Source organism: Vombatus ursinus, unplaced genomic scaffold, assembly GCF_900497805.2.
Source record: "Vombatus ursinus unplaced genomic scaffold, bare-nosed wombat genome assembly UNPS02011334.1, whole genome shotgun sequence".
In the NCBI taxonomy this organism is placed as follows: Eukaryota; Metazoa; Chordata; class Mammalia; order Diprotodontia; family Vombatidae; genus Vombatus; species Vombatus ursinus.
In genome coordinates this window covers 1,874,208-1,896,952 of record NW_020951112.1, presented here as the reverse complement: position 1 = coordinate 1,896,952, position 22,745 = coordinate 1,874,208, and the positions used below count along the sequence as shown (strand labels likewise).

Below are 22,745 nucleotides of genomic sequence, written 5' to 3'. Positions count from 1 at the left end.
AAGGGTTAGCTATCATCGCTATTTTATCGAAAGACTCTTTTGATACAAACAACACACTCTTTACACTTCCTCTAGCAATTACTCGAGGACCACTTTTCCTTGACTTACAGGAGACCCTTCTGCCGCTAAGGTAGGGCTTCCCTTAAACTCTTTCCCTGCAGGGCAGCGGCATCTCCAGGAGGTCTCCCTCCCTCCGCACCTCCCCACTTGGGTCTTCTACTGTCTTTCCTAATTCTGGTGACCTGATGCCTGAGTACCAATTACAGAACAGGAGATAAATTTCATATTAGAATCCAAATGTAAAGACTGGCGAACGTGCACAGTAATTTGAGGCAACTGAGACAATCCTTGTGGCACAACAGAAGATAAGAAAAGGAAATGGCAGGTAGCTAGGTGGCGCAGTGGGTAGAGCACCGGCTCTAGGGTCAGGAGGACCTGAGTTCAAATCCAGCCTCAGACACATAACACTTACTAGCTGTGTGACCCTGGGCAAGTCAATTAACCCCAATTGCCTCACCAGAAAAAAAAATCACTAAAAAAAAAAAAAGAAAACAAAAAGGAAATGGCACAGAGGTGGGCTCCTGTAAGCAGGGGTGGTTTTACTCTCTGCCTTTGTATTCTGAGAACAATGCCTAGCATGCAAAAGGTGCTTAATAAATGCTTGGTGGCTGACCAACTGACGGGAAGATACTTACCTGATGAGTTACTATAGTTATCCGAGGGTTATCAAGATTCAGCCAGGAAGGAATCTGCCCATTGGTTACGATGAAGATATTTCTCACCCACGGAGCGTGCTTCTCTATGGACCTCAAAGAATATCTCAGCTCTTCGTTATCTTCAAAACGGCTGGCAGAAACATCCTCATCCTGTTTAGACTGCAAGAACCATTCAGCCCGTTAGTTTAGCTCAGAGACACTCCACCACGGAGCTGGGAAAGGAAGCTTCACACAGACAGCAGCGGAGGGGCTCTGACCTGCCTCTGTGCACACAGCAGGGCCTGCACAGGGCAGCGTCCTATCAGGCACAACCAAGTAACTCCCTCCCTGTCAGCCCCTTCCTTCTCCCCACCCTTCCTCCTGTCTTTGACCCTGCTGTTCCCTTCTGAAGCTGGGATTTGAGGCAGGAACAGCATGGCGGCCTGGAGAAGTAGAAATACCCAATCACTTGTCAGTCAACTGTGGTGGGTATCACACGCCACACCCATGGGATTTCTCATTTTTCTTTTCGGGCCCTTGACTCTCATTGCTGCTAACTTTTAAAAATCCCCCTCCATTTCTTACCTGACTGATGGCGCTGAGATCCCACAACAAATAGGCAGGACTGAGGGTCAGCCCCTTTCCCTCAATGGTCATGTTCTTCTTAGCTTGTTTATTCAACTCCTGGAAGCCTCTGGGGTTATTCAGTTTCAGAAGGGCTACACTGGCTTCTGAATACAACTGCAGCTACACAGAAACAGCATGACATCATAAGAAAGTTTCCAGGGAAAAAAAAGAGGCACCTCAGACGCTCCAAAGTCACATTTTCAGTGTATTTCCTCAATACAGTTAATTGTGGAGGAACAATCTCCCCAGAAAGGAATGCCGGAATGCCATCAGGCCACTGGGTGGGCTCTATGGCCATAGACCGGAGGGACCCTTCCTACAGGGACTCCTGTGGAATTGCTCCAGGTGCAGATAACAGCAGGTTTCTGAACGACAAACCAAAATGACATTCGGCTGCTTGCAGGCAAGGCCAGGGGCCTGCCACACAGCTCCATGGAGGGCTCCCCACGTGGCCTGTACAGTGTGGTTCAATCAACGCCATAACTCACAGTCTCCAGGGGTGCAGCCAAAACGAATACCATGAAAGGTACTAGGGATGAAAGGTGGACGGGTGTGTAAGTTAAGGTCTCCAGAAAGGGACAAGTTCCAAACCACACCCCTAGGACAGGCCGGGAAGGGATGGAAGAAATTGATAATGCTGATGGCTTAGTATAGCTAACTGTCCCCCTAAAATTCACAGCTTTCCTTTTCCTTTATACAATTATACTAGTAGCATTCTTACTTTTCTCACCAGCCATTATTAGGTCATTTTAGGGACTCACAAATGAAATGAAAAGAGGGGAGATCTTCCTGAATTAATAAACAAAAGTTGGAAGAGAAATTAAAGAAGAGCTATGTGTGATGGGAAACTGGGGGAAGGAGGGACAGGCCATCAGTCAATCAATCAGGTACTATGGATACCAAGCCAAAAACCAAACCAAAACCAAACCAAAACCATGAGATGTGAAGGATGAGTGGTCACTTCTTCCCCACTCACGTCACCCTCTAGTGAAGACCCAATACAACCAGATGCAATTTTCTGGCCCATTAGCTCTTCACATAAGAAGACGGGTTCATGGCAATGAAATCAAATTTGTTACAGGAGACCTAGGCAGTCCAGGTTTGTTTGGCAAGAGTACTACCAACCCAGTATCATGGGTGCTCCCTGGGAATTTAAGGAGGGAATAAAATACCCACATAATACTGTAAAAAAGCAGTATTATGGAAAACAAAATAACACAGAAAGAAGGTGAGGGTCGTAGGGGAGTCGGGAGTGTGTCCAAAAATCCTTAATTTTTACAAGAAAATGAGAGGGAACAGAGCTAAGGACAAGAACACCTAAAGGTGCCCCAAGACTTTTGGAAGCCCCTGTGTGGATAACCACAAAAAATCAAGTCACATAATAAAAGGAGCTAAGCGTGACCTTATCTCCTGAGAGGCAGCAGGACACAGGGCAGAGAACACCGGTCTACAGCCAGGAGTACCCACGTTCGAGGCCAGCCAATGACCCCTGCTGGCTGTGGGTCCCTGGGCAAGGGACTTAACTTCTCAATGTAAGTCACAGTGCATGGAACATCTGGATTGCTAACAGGAGTTTTCTCCTCAAGCGTTCCTGACCCCAGTGGAGTCAAACTCGAAAAGAAACACATAAGGATGCCTGCAGGTCACATACTGACTTAAAAATCTTATCTGTGTTGTACTGTATTCTTATGTGCCTTGTGAAGTATTTCCCAATTCCATTTTAATCTGGTTCAGGGAGGCTGTGTGTATGACCCCTCTGCCCAACACTAATGAAAGTACAAGTCCAGTTCATGGCTCCTCCTTGCTACTCCCAGTCACACTGCTGACTGGAATACGGCGATGGAAGGGGGTGCATCTTGTTACCTCAGAATCCTAAAAGGGATTATCAGGAGAGTATGCTTAATAACCAATGCACCAGCAGACAGAAGAAGCATCGGGGTGGGGGTGATATAAAGATAAATGCTGGCTTTAGAATTAGTTAATTAGAGGGTATGCCTTGCTATTCACTAGCTACATAAGCTTGGATAAGTCCCATAATATCACTAGGCCTCAATTTCCATAACTGTACAATGCGAATGGAGGGGAGAGGGTAAATTAAATGATCTAAGGTTCCTTCCAGCTCTAAATCTTATGACCTTTGGTAGTGGTATATAATTGTCCACACAAGTGGAGGGGATATATATTGGACACCAAATGTGATTAACCAATGGGCATAGAGACAAATGATGAGGGACTTGAGGGAGTCTGGTAAGTTCTTGACTTGTCTAGCTTAAGACTTCATCTCTTGGGGTCAGCAAGGTGGCACTGGCCCTGGAGTCAGGAGGACCTGAGTTCAAATCTGGCCTCAGACATTTACTAGCTATGTGACTTAACCCTGACTGCTTCCAAAAAAAAAAATTTAATCTCTTGTAAGGACAAGGAAAAAACAAGGCAGGAAGCACTCTGACGAGGCACTGCATTCTGACTAAGGAACCCCAAGTTAGGTGCTAAAGTGGAGTGATGGGAAGTTCAGCAGAAAACGACACTGAAGCCAGTGACCCCAAGAAAAGGATTCAGGGAATCCTTGGCACGAGGACCATGTGCCAGCCTTTGGGACCTTGGGATGGCAAGTTTCAAAAAGGTGAGAGGGGCAGCATGACACAGTGAACAGGAAGCTGTGTGCCCCTGGCCCTCGCACTGCTGAGACCAGAAGGGGTGGGGCGGGGGCTGTTCTGGAGTATTCTAAGGGGTTTCCTGATTGAGTCTCCTAGATCAATAAAATCTCAGGTCAGGAGAAAAAAGTGATTTAAATGGAACATTAACTAAAAAAGGAAGAGAAGATCTGATTACTTCTATGAAAGTGACCTGAAACACGGGGATTCGCTTAGAGTGCAGTCTGACTTTGGTGGTCGAGCCCTCCCTGCCCAGGGCAGCCCCTGCGGCCCCATGGTTCCTGCCTCCCTCCTTCACTACCTGCCCTCCCTCTTCTTCAGCCGGTCTTACGGACGCCACAGCCTGGCCTGCTTCTCAGGGGGCCAGACAGGGGCCCTTCTGTTTCCGTCCTCGGCATCTTCACCAGCCCAAGGTCTCCTAGTCTCAGAGGAAGACCTCAATCTGCCCTTCAGCCCTGTACTGCTCCCCGGCTCCCAGCTCCTCCTGCAGCCCTGGCTCCAGCGCTCATCTCCTTCCCCTCTCTGCCAGCTTGTCTCATGGGCCTGCAACGTGCTCAGGGCCTCGCCCATCCTATGAAAGCCTCTCTCTGAATCTCAGGCCCATCCAACCATGTTTCCTCTCTTCTCTGCTTCACTGCCCAAATCTTCAAGAGGTTTTTTTCATCACTCTCCTCTGCTGCCAGCATGCCAACCAGATGAGGCCACTCCCCACTTCCCTGGTGCTATACTTCCCGCCTCCCTGCCTTTGTCCATACTGTCCCCCAGCCTGAATTCCACACATCCTTCTACCTCCCAGTCCAGCCTCCCGGGCTCAATTTTCATCTCTGTTTCAAATTGGCCTAAATTGAAACACCATGGCAGCCCTGATTTCCGCTGCCACTGTCAGCAGTGGCCTCTTCTCCTCGGCCCTCCACAGCATGCGGCAGCCCCTTGGTGTACCTTTGCTTGTCTCAATCTAGATTACACTGGGTGGGCCTTCATACCCCCCACTAGTCCTTAGCTCCTTAAGAACTAAACTTTGCCCCACCCCAGCACCAAGCACAACTCTGTACACAGGGGACACCTAACCCCCCCATCTTTCTAGAATCCACTGAAATCTTTGACAAAGCACCAAGTTTTCAAGGAAAAGGCATATAGAGTGTCAGCCTGAGAGCAGGAGCTGGGTTCAATTCTCCCCTCTGACCCAAACTGTGGGAAAGTCACTTCCGCCTCTTGGTAATGATCTAAGACTGAAAGAAGGTGCCCATGACCCTGCCCTGGTGGAGGGAACGCCTCGATGGGGAGAAATCAGAGGTGCAGTCCCCATTCTTTCCACACACACACACTCCTTAAGGAGAAAGGATTGCTTCCTTTCTGTCCTAATTCTTTGTCCCCCCAGTATTCAGGCACAGGGCCCAATTCTTGTTTGTTGACTGATTCCCCCGAATCAGGCCTCTAGATGAGACATCAGCATAATACCAAGACATGTCTGAAAAAAATTCTGGGATTTTCTATAAAAAAGGATTGGGTGAAGCGGTCCTAGAATCCCTTGCCTACAAGAGAGGGCTTGGCTACACTGTGGGAACTCACTGAACATCTATAAATGTGAACACAGAAAATGTCTTCACATGTAAAAGGAGAGCGCAGAACAAGGTGATGAACAAGGTGATCTAAGGTCCATTCAGGTGTGAAATCCTGTGATCATGTTAATGGTACCATCATGCGCTTGCACAAATACACACATTTCCTGGTTTCTTGCAGATCAGAATTGGGAGTCCATCAGGGATATGTCACCTCTCTCTCTCCACTGAGCAGCACAGCCTAATCTGAGACGTTGAGAATTTTATACAATGCCCAATGATCTCACAGAGAAAGAAAAGAAAGGCATATTGAAAGGAACCAATGTGGCTGCCAGGGGAAATATATCCCAGAATCATCCCATTTCAGGTCTGAAAAGAACCAGTATCTAATTCAAAGCTGTTATTTTGCAGGTGGAAGAAACTCAGCCTCACAAAAGTTGATTGCTATTTGACCAAAGTAACGTGAGAAGTAGGAGGCAGGGCTGGGCTAAGTACCCATGGTCTGGAGTCTTTGCCTCTAAGCTGGGCATCAGCCCTGATGGGCTCTATCTTTAGCGGGAGGCATTTTTTTAAAGGGGGGCAGCATAAATAACCTAGGGGTGATGAGGGGCACAAGCTTTAACAAAAGGTGTTGGAAACAAGCCACAGTTTACCAAAAATGTGGAGGACAAAGCAGAAGGCTGACTCAGCTATGTCCTGACCAAGATGGGAAGGAAAGAAGAGACAGATGCAATGCCCAAGACAGGTAATGTCAGGCTAGCAGACACAGGAAAGTAAGCCTGATGAATTCTGACTCTGAGCTGGGCTTTTCTCTGAAAGAGAATGACCTGGAAATTGGGAAGGAAAGAATATGCTGAAAGAAGGAAGCAGAGTTCAAGATGAGGAGGGAGGTGAAAGGAAATCTCCAGGCCCAAATGATTTATAATCAGAGAGAAATGGGGGATGTTACGGTGAGCTGCCATCCCTCATCTCAGAAGCATCACAAAGGGCTGGGGCTGTTGCAAGCACCTGGAGACTGGCAGTTTTTGTGTCCCTATGAAAATGGGGGATAGATGCGGACCCCAAAAATAACCCAGTGGGCTTGACGTGTGATTCACTCTAGAGAAAAGTTTTAATTACTAAACTGGTGGGATGAGAACACTTTAAATAAAGAAAGGAAAAGTAGCAGATGTAGACTAACTTCAGTTTCTTTTTGATAGGGTTATTTAAAATTGGGAACTGATTCTCCTGCTAATTCTTGGGCACAAGATGAGGAAGGGTGAGCTGAAGAACCACGGCACCACCAGGAGGTCTCCAGTGGTTTATCAGCTCACCCCGGGTGTGTCACTGTCCTTATCACTCATTTGGAGGAATATGCAACTCCTGGGCCCATCATCACACAAGCAGATGAAACATCATTGGACACCGGGCCTAAAGAGCTGGGCAATGTGCCTTACACTCACACAGGTCCTTATGTGCATGGTTATCACCTCGTTTGGTGATCATTACAACCTGGCAGCTCAGATGCTCACACTAAGCCAGCTTACAGATGAGGCTCAAGTACCTCATCCTGAGAGGTCAGAAGAAAGCACTGGGAGTAATCAGATGGAACCTAAAGGTGCTCACTAAAGACCACTTTGGTTGTGTAAACACCAGCTTTATTCCCCCACCCTGCATCCCTGCCAACTTGGTCCTGCTCCAAGCTTTCAGCCCCATCAATGCAAAGAAAAGGAAGACGTCATAAGCCCCTGCTCCACAGACAATTCCAAAGTGAGCGCCCTGACTCTTCTCAGCACGCCCCTCTCCAGCTCCTTGGAGCTGGGAGTCCACTTCAGCCAAGCATGATCACTGGCTCCCTGCTGTGCTGCCCTCCACCCCTGCCTTGCTCAGTACAAGTCTCACGTGGCGTTGCCCCAATCCACACACTAGGATGCACTCAGCCCTTGCCTGGTCAGCTGCTGCCTGACCCCTGCCAAGCTTCTGCCGGCCGCTTCACCCACCTGGCTAGACTGCCCATGACCTGCAGAGGAGATAGGGCTGCCCCACCATGACAGGTCTGTCTAGGCTCTGGTTCCAGCAATTCTCAGAGTGGCCCATCTCTGGTTTCTGAGCTTTGGCTCTCACAGGTTCAAAACATCAACCCCACAAGTGGAGAATGGGGGAGGCTTGACTTAGAGCTCATGAGAGAAAAAAAAGAGCTAGATACAGGTTTTACTCAACTCTAGATTCTGGGAAAGCCAGCAGTGAACCACAGCTGCCAAAAAAGTGAATCTAGGTTTAGACCTCGCCATCTCCTCTGCCCGTCACACCCTTGGCCATGCTGGGCATTCTCCAGCCTCGAAAGTTCCCTGTCCATGAAATGCTCCCCACAAAGGTCACCTCCCCCCTGAAGTCCTCCCTGACCTGGGGCAGCTTCTTGGCAGCTTTTCCCATCTGATGATTTTCAGCGCTGCTTTTCAACTCTCTTTAATGCACCTTCCGTAAAGGTAAACACGAAATTATGAAACTGTAAGCCCCTTGAGGGAAAGGACTTTATCTTGTTTAAAATTGGAATCTCCTCCAGTCCTGAGCCCAGCCCCCGTACATAGCAGGTGCTCATTTTTTGTTCCTGAGCTAACACAACTGGCTCCTGAGAGAGAAACAAGCACTGGGGCCTGCCTATTTCTGTGTTGTGTGCACCCACACATGTATGTGAAAGTGGGGGTTCAGCGGGCCTACCCCAATACTGTCAGCCACCATTTTTAAAACAACTGCCTCTGAAAGTATATCCTCTTCCCTTTTTCAATCTATTTTTAACACACAGTAGGAGAGAATAGTGTATAAAGTAAGAGTAAAGCAGAGCAGGCCTTGGTGACATCTCCTGACCCCCCCCCCCCCCCCACTCCACACATGTGCACACACATGCACTGCACACTTTGGCTGCTCCCAGACCTTTATCGGCGTCTTTCCTGGTTCTGGACACCATTTTAGAGAGCTGTCGTGATCACAAAGACCCAGGGACTGAGGCTGGAGAATCCCCGCCTTCTTTACCTGGACCCACAGTCCATCCACTGAAGGGGCTCAGGCCAATCGATGTTCTTTAATTTCACAAGGAGCAGCAGGTTCCTCCTCTATTCAACTGCCCTCTCCTCCAAATCCTTACCAATGTTATTTTGGAGGACAGGTTCTCCGGGAGCTTTGCCCTTAGCTGCTCTGTTTCCTTGAATGTCGGTGGAAATCCACTCAGGAAAGCCAAGTCACGCATGAGCACCAGGCCCGGGACTTCTTTGTCTGTGGTCTGAAAGAAGACAAAATACACATGACCCAATTCTCTGGCTTTTTACACTTCAGAGCTGCATTTGTGACCCATGGAGAGGACCTCCGAGGTGAGAAAATGAATAAAGATGTAACTTTATACAAGCCTCAGAGTCACGATGCCAGAAACAATTTGGGTTAATACTAACAAACGAGGGAGATGAGAAGATCCTCAGAGTTTCAGAGTATTTATCACTGATGCTGTTATGTGTAAGTAACGTAGGTAACCTACCAGGTAGCCCCTCCACACGGACTGTTTGTCAGCATCTTTTAACATTCCAGCCTGGGCGTCTTCAACTACAAAACACAATTATGATATGTTTTGAGAATCCACTCTGTGCTGAACACACAAAACAAGTGTAAGACATGATAATCTTTGGCTTCAGAGAGCTGAAAAGCAAGCTGGGGAGACAAAATTAAGAAGTAAATTTTTTTTTTAGTTTTTTTTTTTTTTTAAGGCAACTGGGGCTAAGTGACTTGCCCAGGGTCACACAGCTAGTAACTGTCAAGTGTTGGTCTGAGGCCGGATTTGAACTCAGGTCCTCCTGACTTCAGGGCCGGTGCTCTATCCACCGTGCCACCTAGCTGCCCCATTTAACAAGTAAAATTGCTGGGAGTGAGGGAAGGAAGGTGATCAGGCCTGCCACAGTGCTAGCGGTGGATGGTCTCGCACTTGGGAGGGAGAAGCTAATCATGTGTTTGGAAAGTGTGTGCACTGGCTGAGCTAGCTGCTGGGTTCAGATTGTGACAGTCCTTTGGAGAAGTTGTTCCCAGTATAAACAGGTGGTCAGTGATGGAAACCTGCCAGTTCCAATGGAAAATCCCTACAAGAAATTACACCAAATATGTATCTTGTATGGAAAACCTGTAGGTTACAAGAATGTACAGTTTTTGTCCCGGTGTGTTTCTCCATTCACTGGATACATTTATGGAAGATACATAAAGGCTTAAGGGGAAAAAAAACACAGAAAGAGATTACAAAGGCTATTAAGCAGGCTCAGATAATGAGATTTACATCAGTTACTTTCAAGGATCCTGAATATCTGAAAGTTCCCAGAATTTGTAAGATCAAATACTGAGAATAAACCTAGTACCAATAAAACTTATTTGACAGTTAAGAAAAAAAGATATAGGGGCAGCTAGGTGGCACAGTGGATAGAGCACTGGCCCTGGATTTAGGAGGACCTGAGTTCAAATCCCACCTCAGACACATAACACTTACTAGCTGTGTGACCCTGGGCAAGTCACTTAAGCCCACTGCCTAGCCAAAAAAAAAAAAGATATAAAATCGTTTTGGGACAATATAAAACAGTATAGACTGAGTAAGGAGTTGAGACCCTGGGGGCATCTGCTGGGGCCAGAGCAGTTCAGGAAGGCTTGGAGGAAGAAGTCAAGCAAGTCTTTTAAAGGAGGAGCAGGATGTGGGCAGGGCTTTCAAACAAAGGCAGAACAACAGCTAAATTACAGCAGTGAGAAATTAGGGAGCATTTTATATATTTGGGGGGAGGTTCATATAAAGGCAGAGTGGAGGATTAGGGGATAGGCCAAAGGACCAGAGCTGTGGTTTTGCTGTTACAGAAAACTCCAAGGTGATGAAACTCCCTCTATCAACTTCAGAGAGGTCCAAGGGCACCGAGAAGTCCAGGGATGAACTGGCCCAAGATCACATAGCCAGGATGTGTCAGAGCATCTTCACATGCTCTCTAGAGTGAACAATAATGATGAAAAACTAGGAGAATGGAAACTGGATAATGCGGGTGGGACTAGATGAGGAAACATTCGGGAAGCCAAACAAAGCAGTTTAGACTTCAGACAATAAACAGACAATGATCAAGGAAGCATAGATTTAGAGCTGGGAGGCATCTTCAGTGCCATCTAGTCCACTTTCCTTAATTTTACAGATTTAGAAACTGAGGCCCAGGGAGAGATCACAGAATCACAGATATAGCACGTGGAGGCCAACGTCCAGTCCTAAGAGGAAGTGCCTTGTCCTAGGTAGTAACACAGGTAGCAAATGGCAGAGATGGGATCTGAATCCAGGTCTGGATCCAGACTTCCTATTTCCCCAAGCTGCTTCTCTTTTCCAGACTCATATATTCTGGAGAGTGAAATAAAGGAAGTGAAGTATGGGGAAGATGAATCATGAAACGAGCAGGAGTGTGGTACGGTGGATAGAGCTGGCCTCACTGTCAGGACACTCGGGATTCAAGTTCCACCTCTCACAAATACTGGCTGCATTGCCAGTATTTACTTGGTTTTTACTTAATTAACCTTTCAGTGCCACAGACACCTCTCTCTAAGGAAAAAGTCCATCTGCTTTGGTAAAGGTGGCTTCCTCACTGAGATCTCTAAGACCAAGAAAGAATAGGCCCAGACCAAAAAAAAAAATCTGAAAATCCTGTGCAGGATGATTATAGGGATAAGGTAGTCAAGGGTATAGACCAGGCCTGCACAACATATAGCCCACGTGCCACTTGCAGCCTGCGAAAGGATTTTGGGTGGCCTGCGAAAAATGTAGAGGATGTAAAAACAGGCCCTTGTGGCCTGAGGGCAGTATGTTGTACAGGCCTGGTATAGACACTCACAGGAGCAGTGGGAATGGAGAACAAGGAAGAAACGCAAGACATTTAAAGGAAAGAAAAGCCAGAATTAAGGGATGGATTGAGTGGGTCGATCTGAAAACTTGGAACTACAAGTTTAACTAAAAGTGCTGAATTCAGACAATCATCCCTAAGTTCTCTTTGAACTCCAACAGTCAATAATTCAGAATAATTCAATATTGCATTAAATTAATTTCCCACTTGGATGTCATCCAGATACTTCAACCCCAATCACAAAACCATAGTTACTTCTATCTCTTCACAAGCTCAAGGTCTTTCAACATCAGCTGTGCCACAAAAATCAATACAGAATAGGGTCTGCTTCACAGAACTAATAAACACCAACTTAACCATGAGCTGTCTTTATCTCCCAATAAAACTTAAACAGGTGATCTCATTTAAAGCAAACTCTAAAATTAAAAATCTGAATTGATAGAAAACACAAGATTTCTTTAAAGTGTAATTCCTCAAATGAACTTCAAACAGGAATTGATTTGCAAAATTTTGTTCTACCCAGAATGATTAAGGATGAGCTTGGGTAAAGTCAGGTAAGACCTGTTTTAGAAGAGCTACAAATCAGGACATGATAGCTGTCTTTGAGGATTTAAAGAACTACGACCTCTACAATTCGGAACTCTGAAATTCCTCTGGGACCAAGATCCCTCCCTCTGCTCTCCAAGTTCATGATCCCTCAATGGACCATGGTCTACTCTTTAGAGTTCTGACCCTATTAGCACCAAACTAGTCCCCTGCTATTCTCAACCCTTGAATCCTTTGCCTCTTTTCCCATTTTATCCATCACTTAGTCAAACCTCGACCCCAAGTAATCCCTCATTTTCTCCATTCCTAACTGCATAATGTTAAAGTGTATTGCAATACCCACTGGGCCCATTACCAATTTAGGTAATCTAATTTTAACTGGGTGCTCAGCACCATATATTAAACTAGAGCTTCTTAACCTGAAGGAGTCTAGGCTGTATTTTGGTAGAACTGGGTTTTTTGTAATCACACACACACACACACACACACACACACACACACACACACACACACACTTTTAAAACCATGAGTAAGAAAAGGCAGCCACAGGCAGCATCAGACGGCCAAAGGAATCCAAGGCACAAAGGGTTACAAACTTCACCTCTCTTTTTTCCAGGTTAATTCTCTACCAAGCTCCCTGCAGTGCCTAGTCCAAGCTTCATCTTCTCTTCTCCATTCCCACTTGATAAAGAACTTGGACTCCTCATTGAATGAGAAGAGAAAGGCCATCCACCATGAGCTCCTTCTCCCCTCTTCCATACATCTGGTCCCTCATAATATGCTCTATTCTCTCTTCCTGTGCTCCAGAGTCTATGGAAGGAGTGGCTGTCCTCCTCATCAAAGCCTAACCCGTGACTTGTACCCTGGCCCTCATTCCCTGTTGACTTGGGAAGCTGGGCCATTGGTCACTGCATCCTTACCTCCATTAGTTCTTCCAACTCCCACAAGCATGCCAGACAGGGCCATCTCTAGTCATCCTGATCTACATCTGGCCACTGGACCCAGATGGCTCTGGAGGAGAAAGTAAGGCTGGTGACTTTGCACAGCCCTCCCTCACTTAAATCCAACTCACTTGTAAGTCATGGCATCACCTCCCTAACATCAAGGTCCTCTTAGAGAACAAAGGACAAACAATAACAACCATGCCCAGGGATCTAGATCCTACAGAAAACCTTCCCAGACCCCGGACACCATCAAGTGATCGATCCCCCTTTATTTCTTCTCCCTGCAGCAGCCAAGCTTTCCAAGTGTCACGCAGGCTTGTTGCCTCCATTTTCCTCACTTCTCAGACCCTCTTCAGCCACTGTCAGGCTGGCTCTCTCTACTCTCTCCAGGGTTACCAATGAGCTCTTCGCTGCCCAATCCTCTGGCCTTTTCTTACTCCCCATCCTGCCTTTAACACAGTCTAGAAGGTGCACACAGTACTTCCACGAATAACGAGAACATAAAATAATGTTTATCAAAGACAGGCAAGCAAAGTCAATGTGAGATCCAAAGTGGGGAGAGGTCATTACCACTGGGGGGGATGGGAGCGAAACCAGGAAAGCCGGCAGGAAGAAAGCAGAGGGCAGGATACTGTGAATAAAGAAATACAAGGCCGAAACAGAAAAACATACAGTCCAATTTGGCTACAGTATGGAGTCCAAGGAAGGAAAGCATGTGAAGTCAGTCCAGAGAGGAATTAGGGAGGAATTAGGAATGTCTTGAATGACAAGCCAAGGATTTTAGATTTTGTTCGGTAGCCAACAGGTAGCCACTATTGGTCTGAGACAGAAGTGCATGGGAGAATAAGATGGCAGAGGTGTGAAAAAGGTTTGGCACGTGGAAAGAGCAGAAATAGGAAGTCCCATTAAGAGACTCTCTCCCTTGGCAGTCTCACCTTATGACTGGGATGACTGAGGGAACAAGGTCAAGGATTACATTACATGAGGAGGAACTGGAACCCAGAACCCAGGTGAAGAGGTCAGATAAAAGACAAGGTGGCCGAGTGGCCAGAGCTCTGGGCTTGAAATAGGGGATGTGTGAGTTTGAATCCCACCTCTGATACTTGCCAGCTGTGTAACTATGGGCAAGTCCATTAACCTGAGACTCGTTTTCCTCCTATATAACATGGGAACACTGATGCCCATAGAGCCTAACTTGATAAGGCTGTTGTGAGGCCCAAATGAGATAATTTATGTAAGATGATACATAAACAACAATTGTGGTTATTATTATTATTATTATTATTATTATTAGTTTTTAGCAACGAAGACGGCTTCCTCCTCCTCTGAGAAGGAAAGGAAGGAGGAAAGGAGCAGTGAGAACACAAAAGACTTGGGAAGAAGGGAGGAGGGGAGTTTTAAGCGCTCGTGTCAGATGGCTTTGACATTCATCTGGAAAGCAGTAGACCAAGGTCATCCGCTGAGGGCAGGGGTGGGTAGGTGAGATGAGGGCTTGAGGAGCTGTGGGGCACCCCCATGACTTGGTCAACAAGAAATAAATCAAAGAGCTGCCTTGCAGCAGAGAGGGGTGCAGCTGTGCATACACCTTTATGGGTTGGGGGTGGGGGGAGAGAATAAAACACAAAGTTTTTGTGGTTTAATCATTTCAATCACATCCGACTCCCATTTGGGGTTTTCTTGGCAAAGACACTAGAGTGGTTTGCTGCTTCCTTCTCCAGCTCATCTTACAGCTGAGGAAACTGAGATAAACAGGGTTCGGTGACTTGCCACAGCTGATAAATGTCTGAGGCTGGATATGAACTCCTGTTTCTTAACTCCAGGCCCAGCGCTCTATTCACTGTGCCACCTGGCTGCCATACACAACACAATGGTCAGCAGCAGATCTGTAAAAGGTGAGCTTTTAGGTAATTCTGTATCATGAAATACAGCATGGCACCATGGAGCAAAAAGAACGGGGTTCAAGTACCAGCTTTGTCACATACGGGCCATGTATGTGACCCTAGATAAGCCATGAACACTGATACCTCTGCTCTAGACCAGTCTCTAAAACTCTTAAGTTACAGAGAAGGCCCTGACTTTCATTAGTAAAAGAAGCTTCCCTATAGGGGTAAGGAAACAAACAATTATTAAGCATCTACGGGGTTCCTTACAGCAGTGAAATCACAGGCCCAGATCCAGGTCCAGGTCCATCCTTATATAAAGTCAACTAAATTATCTCTCCCTAACATGGGACTAAAAGCACTGGCTTTTTTTTTTTAATCACTCTCTAAATGTTCTGTTTACTGGTCTCTTTTTGTTGTTCTCATAACATTAATTCAACTGCAATTAATTCAATATGCAAAGTATTTTAATACAAATATCAAACAAGTGATCGTTACATTTTTTTCATACCCATAAAAAGAAGCTTACCTTCCTTCTGACTGTCAAAAACGACAACAGAAACATTAGTTGATGGGTTTTTGGGTTTTGCAACAAAGAACGTGTCACTCGCAGACTGCAGAGAAGGATATATGGACGGCAGCTCCTTCAGACTGATGTTGGCGGGCAGGGCAGGGTCAAGTACGAGCATGGGTACTTTAATGCAATGCGTCAGCAAACATTCTAACTGCTTTTCACTGGAAAGAAACGCCAACATTACCACTAATAGCCTTGAAAAACCAATCTGACGATGAAAATTATAGTAATGCTGCCAAACATTGCTGCTTTTTAATTGCATCCTTTGAAAAGTCAGGATGTTTTAACATACAAGCATTTTTATCAAGAACATAGGGATTCCAGGAAATAAAGACAACTTGAAGCTACAGCTTCCTCTCATGATCCCCCAGAATAATGAAACTAGTTACCTATATGAATTAACATTTTAAAAATGATTCTTACACATTGATTCATCGTAAGTTGTCAAAGAAACTAATAATTCATATCCTTACAGCATCCAAGGCTTGTACAGTGCAAAAAACCCCACCAAAATCCAACCACAAAACAACAACCGTGTATGCAACATAATTATCTGCAACTGTGCGCAAGCTAGCCCCATTTTGCAGATGTGGAGTCTGAGGCTGGGAGAGAACAATCCCCTGCCCATGGTCCCAACATCAGAGTAAACAAAGCTGCATTGTTGTCATCATGGCCTTTCTAGAATCCTCGATTACTCATTCTAACTCCTACCTCTCCTTTCTTCCCCCAAACAATGGTTTTACCATCAACCTGAAGCCAGAATATGTCCCTGGACCACAATATGACCAAATCCGATAGTGTCAGCTTCATAAACGGCAGAAGATTTCAGGGTTTCAAACCTTTGTGTGCTCAAACATGTATTGGCCAATGCACACAAGTCATAACTAATATGTAATAATAAAATTGTATTTTTTAATTCTTATTCAGAGAAAACTACTACATTTACCTTTTTTTTGTGGGTTCTGTGGAGTTCTTCCCAAGGATTTCTCTAAACAAAAACAATAAAATTAAGGTCACCATAGAATATGTACAAATGGATGAGGAAGTTCAGCTGGTGTCAGATAGGAGACACAGGGACAGAAATAGAATGTCTGATGAGCCAATTATGAGCGGTCAATGATGACCAAAGGTATTCTACCATCCCTTACGTCAGTTAGTCAGCAAGCATTTATTAAGCACTTACTTTTTGCCAAACACTAGCTAATAGCAAAAAATCACAGTCCCTGCTCTCAGGAAGAGTAAATTCTACTGGGGTAAATAATACGTAATAATGAGTCTGGGAACAAAGAAGATACAGAGTACATGAAAATAATCTGAAAGGGGATAGCATGAGCAGACGGCAGGGAGCAGGTCTATCTCCCACAGAGGGTGGGACTTGAGCTGAATCTCAGAAGTCGGGGAAACTTAAGAGACTAAAGCCAAGCCTGGAGATAAAGAGCTGGAAATGCCCTGGAGGTGATAGGCAACCACTCAAATTACTGACCAGGACGGTGCCGACAGTCAGACCGTGCTCTAGAAAGACCACTTTGGCACCTGCAGCTGGGAGAGAGCTGAAGCAGGGAATCCAGCCAGAAGGCCTACACAGTCACCTAAGCAAGAGGTGATGAGGGCCCGAACTACAGTTCTGGCTATGGGATTTGAAAGAAGGAGGGACATATGAGATGTTCTGAAGGAAGAAACAACAAGATTGGAATTGGACTGGATAGGTGGAGTGAGCATGAATGAGGAGTTGAGGAAAACGAATGCTCTCTTCTTGTTTAAGATTTTGCAAAGCTGACCGTTTTCAGACAAAACCTGAAAAACTTGAGTAGTGATATCTTATAAAATTGTTTTTCACGCTCAAGCTAATCCTATTGTAAATACATGATACTTATAATACATGAACCACTCAATGCAGGACAACTTCCTCGAGAGGCCAGAGACTAGATTTGGCAGAATTAAAGTAACTAAAAATTAACTGCTTTCAACTTCAAAAAAACTGTTTAATTGAAGAGAACTAAAATCTCTATATAATAAAATAAATAAGTAAAATAAAATAGAATAAAATCTATATAGAGTGATTACTTCTTTAAATGTAACAACTCTGAAAGGAGGATGGATGTGTTTACAACATTATCTCTTCAAGCTCAATCTCTCCAAATGCTGACAAAAGGTTTTTGAGGAGGGGGATGGAGAAGGGGACCTTGATCTTACCTCATTGCTTTCTGTTCTTCCTCCATCTGTTCTCTCACCTGCCGAAGTTCTTTAAGCAGTTCAACATCGGTGCCATTTACCCAGGTGTAGACCACATCGATGGGCATGGGCAAACAGAGCCTGAAGGAGAAAGACCCATACAACATTGGAGATTGAATCTTCTACATGGATTACAACCAAAACTTCAAAAAAAAAGTTTGAATCAACAAGTTATAAAAGCCTCATGACTATGTTTCTCTAAGTGTCTGCTGGGCAGTGATGAATACCATTTGTAAAGTACCAAATATACAGATTTTCAAAAACAATGAAACTTTTTTAAGTCAAACTGGGGAAAGATCTACCTAAAGTAGCAAAATGCTGCAGTTTTTAACCAAAAGGCTTAGCATCCTGGGGCCATCGCTTTAGAGCTAGAAGGGACATAAGATTTGGTTTTTGCTTTTACATACAGCAAATGCAACAATCTCCAAAGCCAATAATTTACACAGAAAAGTTAATGGGAGAGGATAACATCCCCTTTAAAAAAGCTCATAATATAGTCCATTTAAATAGTAAGCTATCCAACATATTTAGAATTATGCAATTTATGATCAATGGATTTAAAGCACCACAAGCAAGACACAGACCCTTGGCTAAGAAAGCATGCAGGCCCTGGCTGCCAACATTAATGAAGAGAGAAAATGGAAATGAGCAAAATAATTATTTGAATGTATATGGGCTCTTCTAAAGCCCTTAAAAAATATTCAAGTCGAATAGGCTCCATTTAAAAATCTATGGATGCTTTTTCATTTCTCAGCTGAATCTTTTTTTCAAAGAGAGCAGAAATCTTTTTTTCTAAATTATCACAAACACCAAATTAGCAGGTTCTCTGGCCTGCTTCTGAATGATTATAAAAATACAGCTCATACATTTATGGTGCTTATTTCTTACTGTCACATTAAGAAACTGAATTAGGATCTGGAGCAGGGGCTTCTTCACCTCTCCTGGCTCACAAACCCCATAGGCAGTCAGTTGGGGAAACCTTTGGACAGACCCTTACTTAGAATAATGCTTTTAAATGCACACAACACAATACATAGGATTACAAAGAAAAGCAGTTATATTAAATAAAAATGTAATTGCTTTATCCCATCCAAGTTCATGGACCTCCAGAAATACCCCTTGAGGTTCTGTGGATACCAAGTAAAGAATTTCAGGTCTAGAGGAATGTGTCCAGCCCAGTGGGTACACTCCCGTAGCGGATTTATGGAAGGACATGGACAAGAATTGCAGAATCAATCAATTAACAAGAATTTATCAAGTGCTTGCTCTGCACATAGAAGAAAATGGGGCCGCTTTATAATCCACCTATGCAGTTAAAGGACAGGTGAAACGGAACAAAGATCATGCAAGAGTTATACCGTGAATAGCTAATTACTATGGCAGAGTCCTAAGAGATGACCAATTTCCTGGCAACTAAGATATAAAAAGGAAACACTGGGGTACAAAGTACTCATTCTCTGATGAGAGAGAGAGAGAGAGAAAGAAGGGAGGGAGACAAAAAGAAAGAGAGAAAAAAAGAAAGAAAAAGGAAGGAAGCTAGAAAGAGAAAAAGAAAGGGGGTTTCCCTTCTTTCCTTCTCCCCCCCCTTCCTTGCTGCCCACCATTGCCTCTGCCTCTGCCTCAGGATGAGCTCATCCAGCTCAGCGATGGGTTCTTGTGCTTCCATGTTATTGCGGGATGAAGAATTCAAGGAGATAAAACAAGAGACTGGCTCTTCCCACAGTCAAATCACCCGTCTCTACAGCCCGTTTACCAGCCTGGACAAAGGACAGAATGGTACTTTCAGCTGGGAAGACTTCCAGTAAATTCCAGAGCTTGCCATCAGCACCCTGGGGGAACAGATCATCAATGCCTTCTTCCCTGAGGGAGAGGACCAGGTAAACTTCCGTGGATTCATGAGAGTTCTGGCTCACTTTTGACCAATCAAAGATAATGAGAAAAGCAAAGATGTGAATGGACCAGAACCGGTGAACAGCCGGAGCAATAAACTACACTTTTCTTTTTGATTATATGACTTGGATAAAGATGAAAAGATTTCCCAAGATGAACTGTTACATGTCCTGCACATGATGGTTGGAGTGAATATTTCTGATGAGCAGCTGGGCAACATTGCAGATAGGATGATCCAAAAAGCTGACTAGTATGGGGACAGTGTCATATCCTTTTCAGAGTTTGTCAAGGTTATGGAGAAGGTGGATGTCAAGCTGAAGATGTGCATCCAGTTTCTTCACTAATAGAATGGGACCAAATTGTTCCTGATTGTCTTGTATTTAAGAAGCAAAACTTGAGTTTTTCTCCCTCTCTCTTCAGAGCCCCTTCTCTCCCCAAGTGCCACTGCTGTTGTATGACAAGCCCTGCCCTGTTTCTGCCAGCACACACCTGTCAACCTTGGTGTTACAAGCAGGGCACTAAGGAATGACTGGGACACCTGGGCTCTCCTACTCTCTTCCATTTCTCCCTCCATGTTCTCCATATATCAACGCTGCCTTTCCTTTTTGTGCTGTTGTCAGCTCTAAATCCATCAGCCCAAGAAAGGGAAGAAGGGAAGCACTGCCACCCATGCCCCATCTCCAAAGAGCCAGCAAAGCCCCTTCCCTGGATGGAGACTGGAGCCATACATATGTTCTAGTCAGGTTTTAGCACCCCTCCTCGACTCTTTAATTTCTCTATCTGCACATATGTAACTGCAAAGCCAATCCTTCAGTTTCAAAGTTCCTTTTTAATAAGCCTCACCCTCCCTTGCTCTTCCTCCCCCCCCCCTTGCTCTACCTTCCCCACCTTGCTCTTCCGTCCCCCAAGCTATGCCTACCACATTCTCACAACTCCGATTTGTTGGGACTTAATAAGGTCGGTGAGATAGCTTGCTGGTTTTTAATCACCTTCCACTCTTGATTGGGACTCTACGACATTGCCTCCGCAAGAGCTTTTCTTTGAAGAACAGAAACATTCTTGGGCTCCTTAATCTGTGCTGTAGATCAAAGACTGCAGATTAGAGGCATCCTTCCTAAAAGGAGTGGCCAAGATGAGAGGCAGAGGTCAAGCCTCTGGTTGTGCTTGCTTAGGTCACCTCACCTCTGGTCTCTGACCCACATGATTTCTCTTGTTAACACAGTATTTACTCTTCAGGAACTGGCCATCCACCTGGAAACACTTGATTTCTGGGCAGGTATTACTGGGATGGTATCTGTGGTGATATGTATGTGAGATTACTCATGGCTCCTTGGAAAGGGAGGCAGGCTTAATGTCCTCTGAGATCCTCAGTATTGACACCTACAGCATGGCTTACACTTCAATATTACTTCATTGAAGTTATCTCACACTTTTGAGTGTCCAAGAAGACAAACTAGTGTTAAGGAAGTGCCTAACTTACCCCTGACCAAGAGATTTTAAGATCGTCCTCAGTACCTTGAAGTTTTGTGCTCAAATTCTCTTTAAAATTGACATTTGCAAATTATTATGCTGGAATTCATGACTAGCTCATGTTAGAAGTCCAAAGAGATGGATATATTGCAAAATTAGCCTGCCAGTTAACTAGCTTCCTAGCTCCTCATATATACTGCAGCTGATTCTTCAGAAATGAGGGGTCTGGCAATGATCACACATCCTGAGGTGGGTTCGTAGGCCCTTGAAAAAAGTCAGAGCAATTTCCCTGCCAATGTCAGCTTAACTGAGACTCTCCCTGAATCAGGCTGTGCTGTGCTAATTGTTGTAGGAGTTGATTAATTTCTTTATCTGCCCTGGACTGGCTTTTTCCTGGTTCTTTGCTTGCTTATTTGCATCAGAAGACTGAGCAGGGTATACATGGGATTTTTTGAGAAGGTATCTTGCTGACCTATCCTGAATCAGAATGCCAGGTGAAAAAACAGGGTGGGGTAAGGAGCTAGTTAGGTGAAGCAATGTAGATGCAAACTGCTGATGACTTTCTCATGAGGGAATGAACCTAGATTACTGCTCAGATGATATAATATGGGAATTCTATAAAAGAGAAGAATTGGATGTTCATCAACTGTGGAATGGCTGAACAAGTTGTGGTATATGAATGCAATGTAACACTACTGTGCTATAGGAAATGATGAGCAGGCTGATTCAGAAAAACCTGGAAAGACTTACATGAATTGATGCAGAGGGAAGTGAGCAGAATCAGGAGAACATTGTACACAGTAACAGCAACACTGTGCGATGATCAGCTTTAACAGACTTAGCTCTTCTCAGCAATACAATGATCCAAGACAATTCCAAAAGACTCATGATGGAAAATGCTATCCACATCCAGAGAAAGAACTATGGTGTCTGAATGCAAATTGAAACATACTATTTTCTCTCTCTCTCTCTTTTTTTCTTTCTCATGGTTTTTCTCTTTTGTTCTGATTCTTCTTTCACAATATGACTAATGTGGAAATACTTTTAATATGTTTATACATGTATAGCCTATATCAGACTGCTTGCTGTCTTGGGGGGGGAGAAAATCTTACAAAAGTGAATGTTGAAAACTATATGTACACGTAATTGGAAAAAATAAAATACTATTAAGTGGGGGGGGGGGGGAAGAATTGCCTGATGTGATGATTTGTTAGAGAGGTACTTTAGCGGCTTCACAACTTGCAAAATTAAGGTTCTTAAGAGAAAAAAACTCATTTCTCCCCTTTGGCTGTATAGCAAACTGTTTTAATCCATGGATATGCCTTACTGTTCCATTAAAATTGTATTCTTTGATCCATCAATAAATACTTCTGGTTAAAACAAAAAACAAAACAAAACAAAAAAACAAAAAGAAAGAGAAAGGATACATCCTTGAGTTTAGTTCCAAGTAATCTTGTTAACAGACTGTCTAACTTGTTGTGGCCAAGATTAGATTAAATTAAATGAGAAATGAGTTTAAATGTAAATTCCCCCTAGAATAGTGAAGACCATTGAATAGAGAGCTTAAGGCATTTTATTTTGAAGCCTTTTGGTGTCCCCAGGTTATAACAGAATATCAAAGGTACAGAAAGCACTCAATATGTGTTTGTTAATAGTGGTTTCTTCCCCACCCTGAGACCCATTTTTACAGATAAGGAAATTCAGGCCCACGGAAGTAAAATGACTTATCCAAAATCTGAACTGCAGTTCACTGCAATTCAGCAAAATTATAAATATTCCATGGCCATAGATTCTACATGGAGATCAGATG

General features: G+C 44.4%; 1 protein-coding gene and 1 pseudogene across 2 annotated transcripts in view; one reads left to right on the top strand and one right to left on the bottom strand.

Annotated features, from left to right (window-relative positions):
• The window catches only part of GNPTAB (N-acetylglucosamine-1-phosphate transferase subunits alpha and beta), a 91,561-nt gene that overhangs the window by 42,138 nt on the left and 26,678 nt on the right, over nucleotides 1-22,745 (bottom strand). The window contains exons 3-9 of one of the 2 annotated variants that reach the window (XM_027855783.1): nucleotides 17,537-17,656; nucleotides 16,290-16,331; nucleotides 15,299-15,504; nucleotides 9,038-9,102; nucleotides 8,654-8,788; nucleotides 1,281-1,442; nucleotides 696-875 (exon numbers count right to left, since the gene is read on the bottom strand). In XM_027855783.1, the coding sequence (XP_027711584.1) occupies nucleotides 696-875; nucleotides 1,281-1,442; nucleotides 8,654-8,788; nucleotides 9,038-9,102; nucleotides 15,299-15,504; nucleotides 16,290-16,331; nucleotides 17,537-17,656 (910 nt within the window). Of the gene's footprint in view, nucleotides 1-695; nucleotides 876-1,280; nucleotides 1,443-8,653; nucleotides 8,789-9,037; nucleotides 9,103-15,298; nucleotides 15,507-16,289; nucleotides 16,332-17,536; nucleotides 17,657-22,745 lie in introns of those variants that run through there. The other variant, XM_027855784.1, reaches the window with a different exon arrangement.
• Nucleotides 19,222-19,809, top strand: LOC114038510 (annotated as a pseudogene).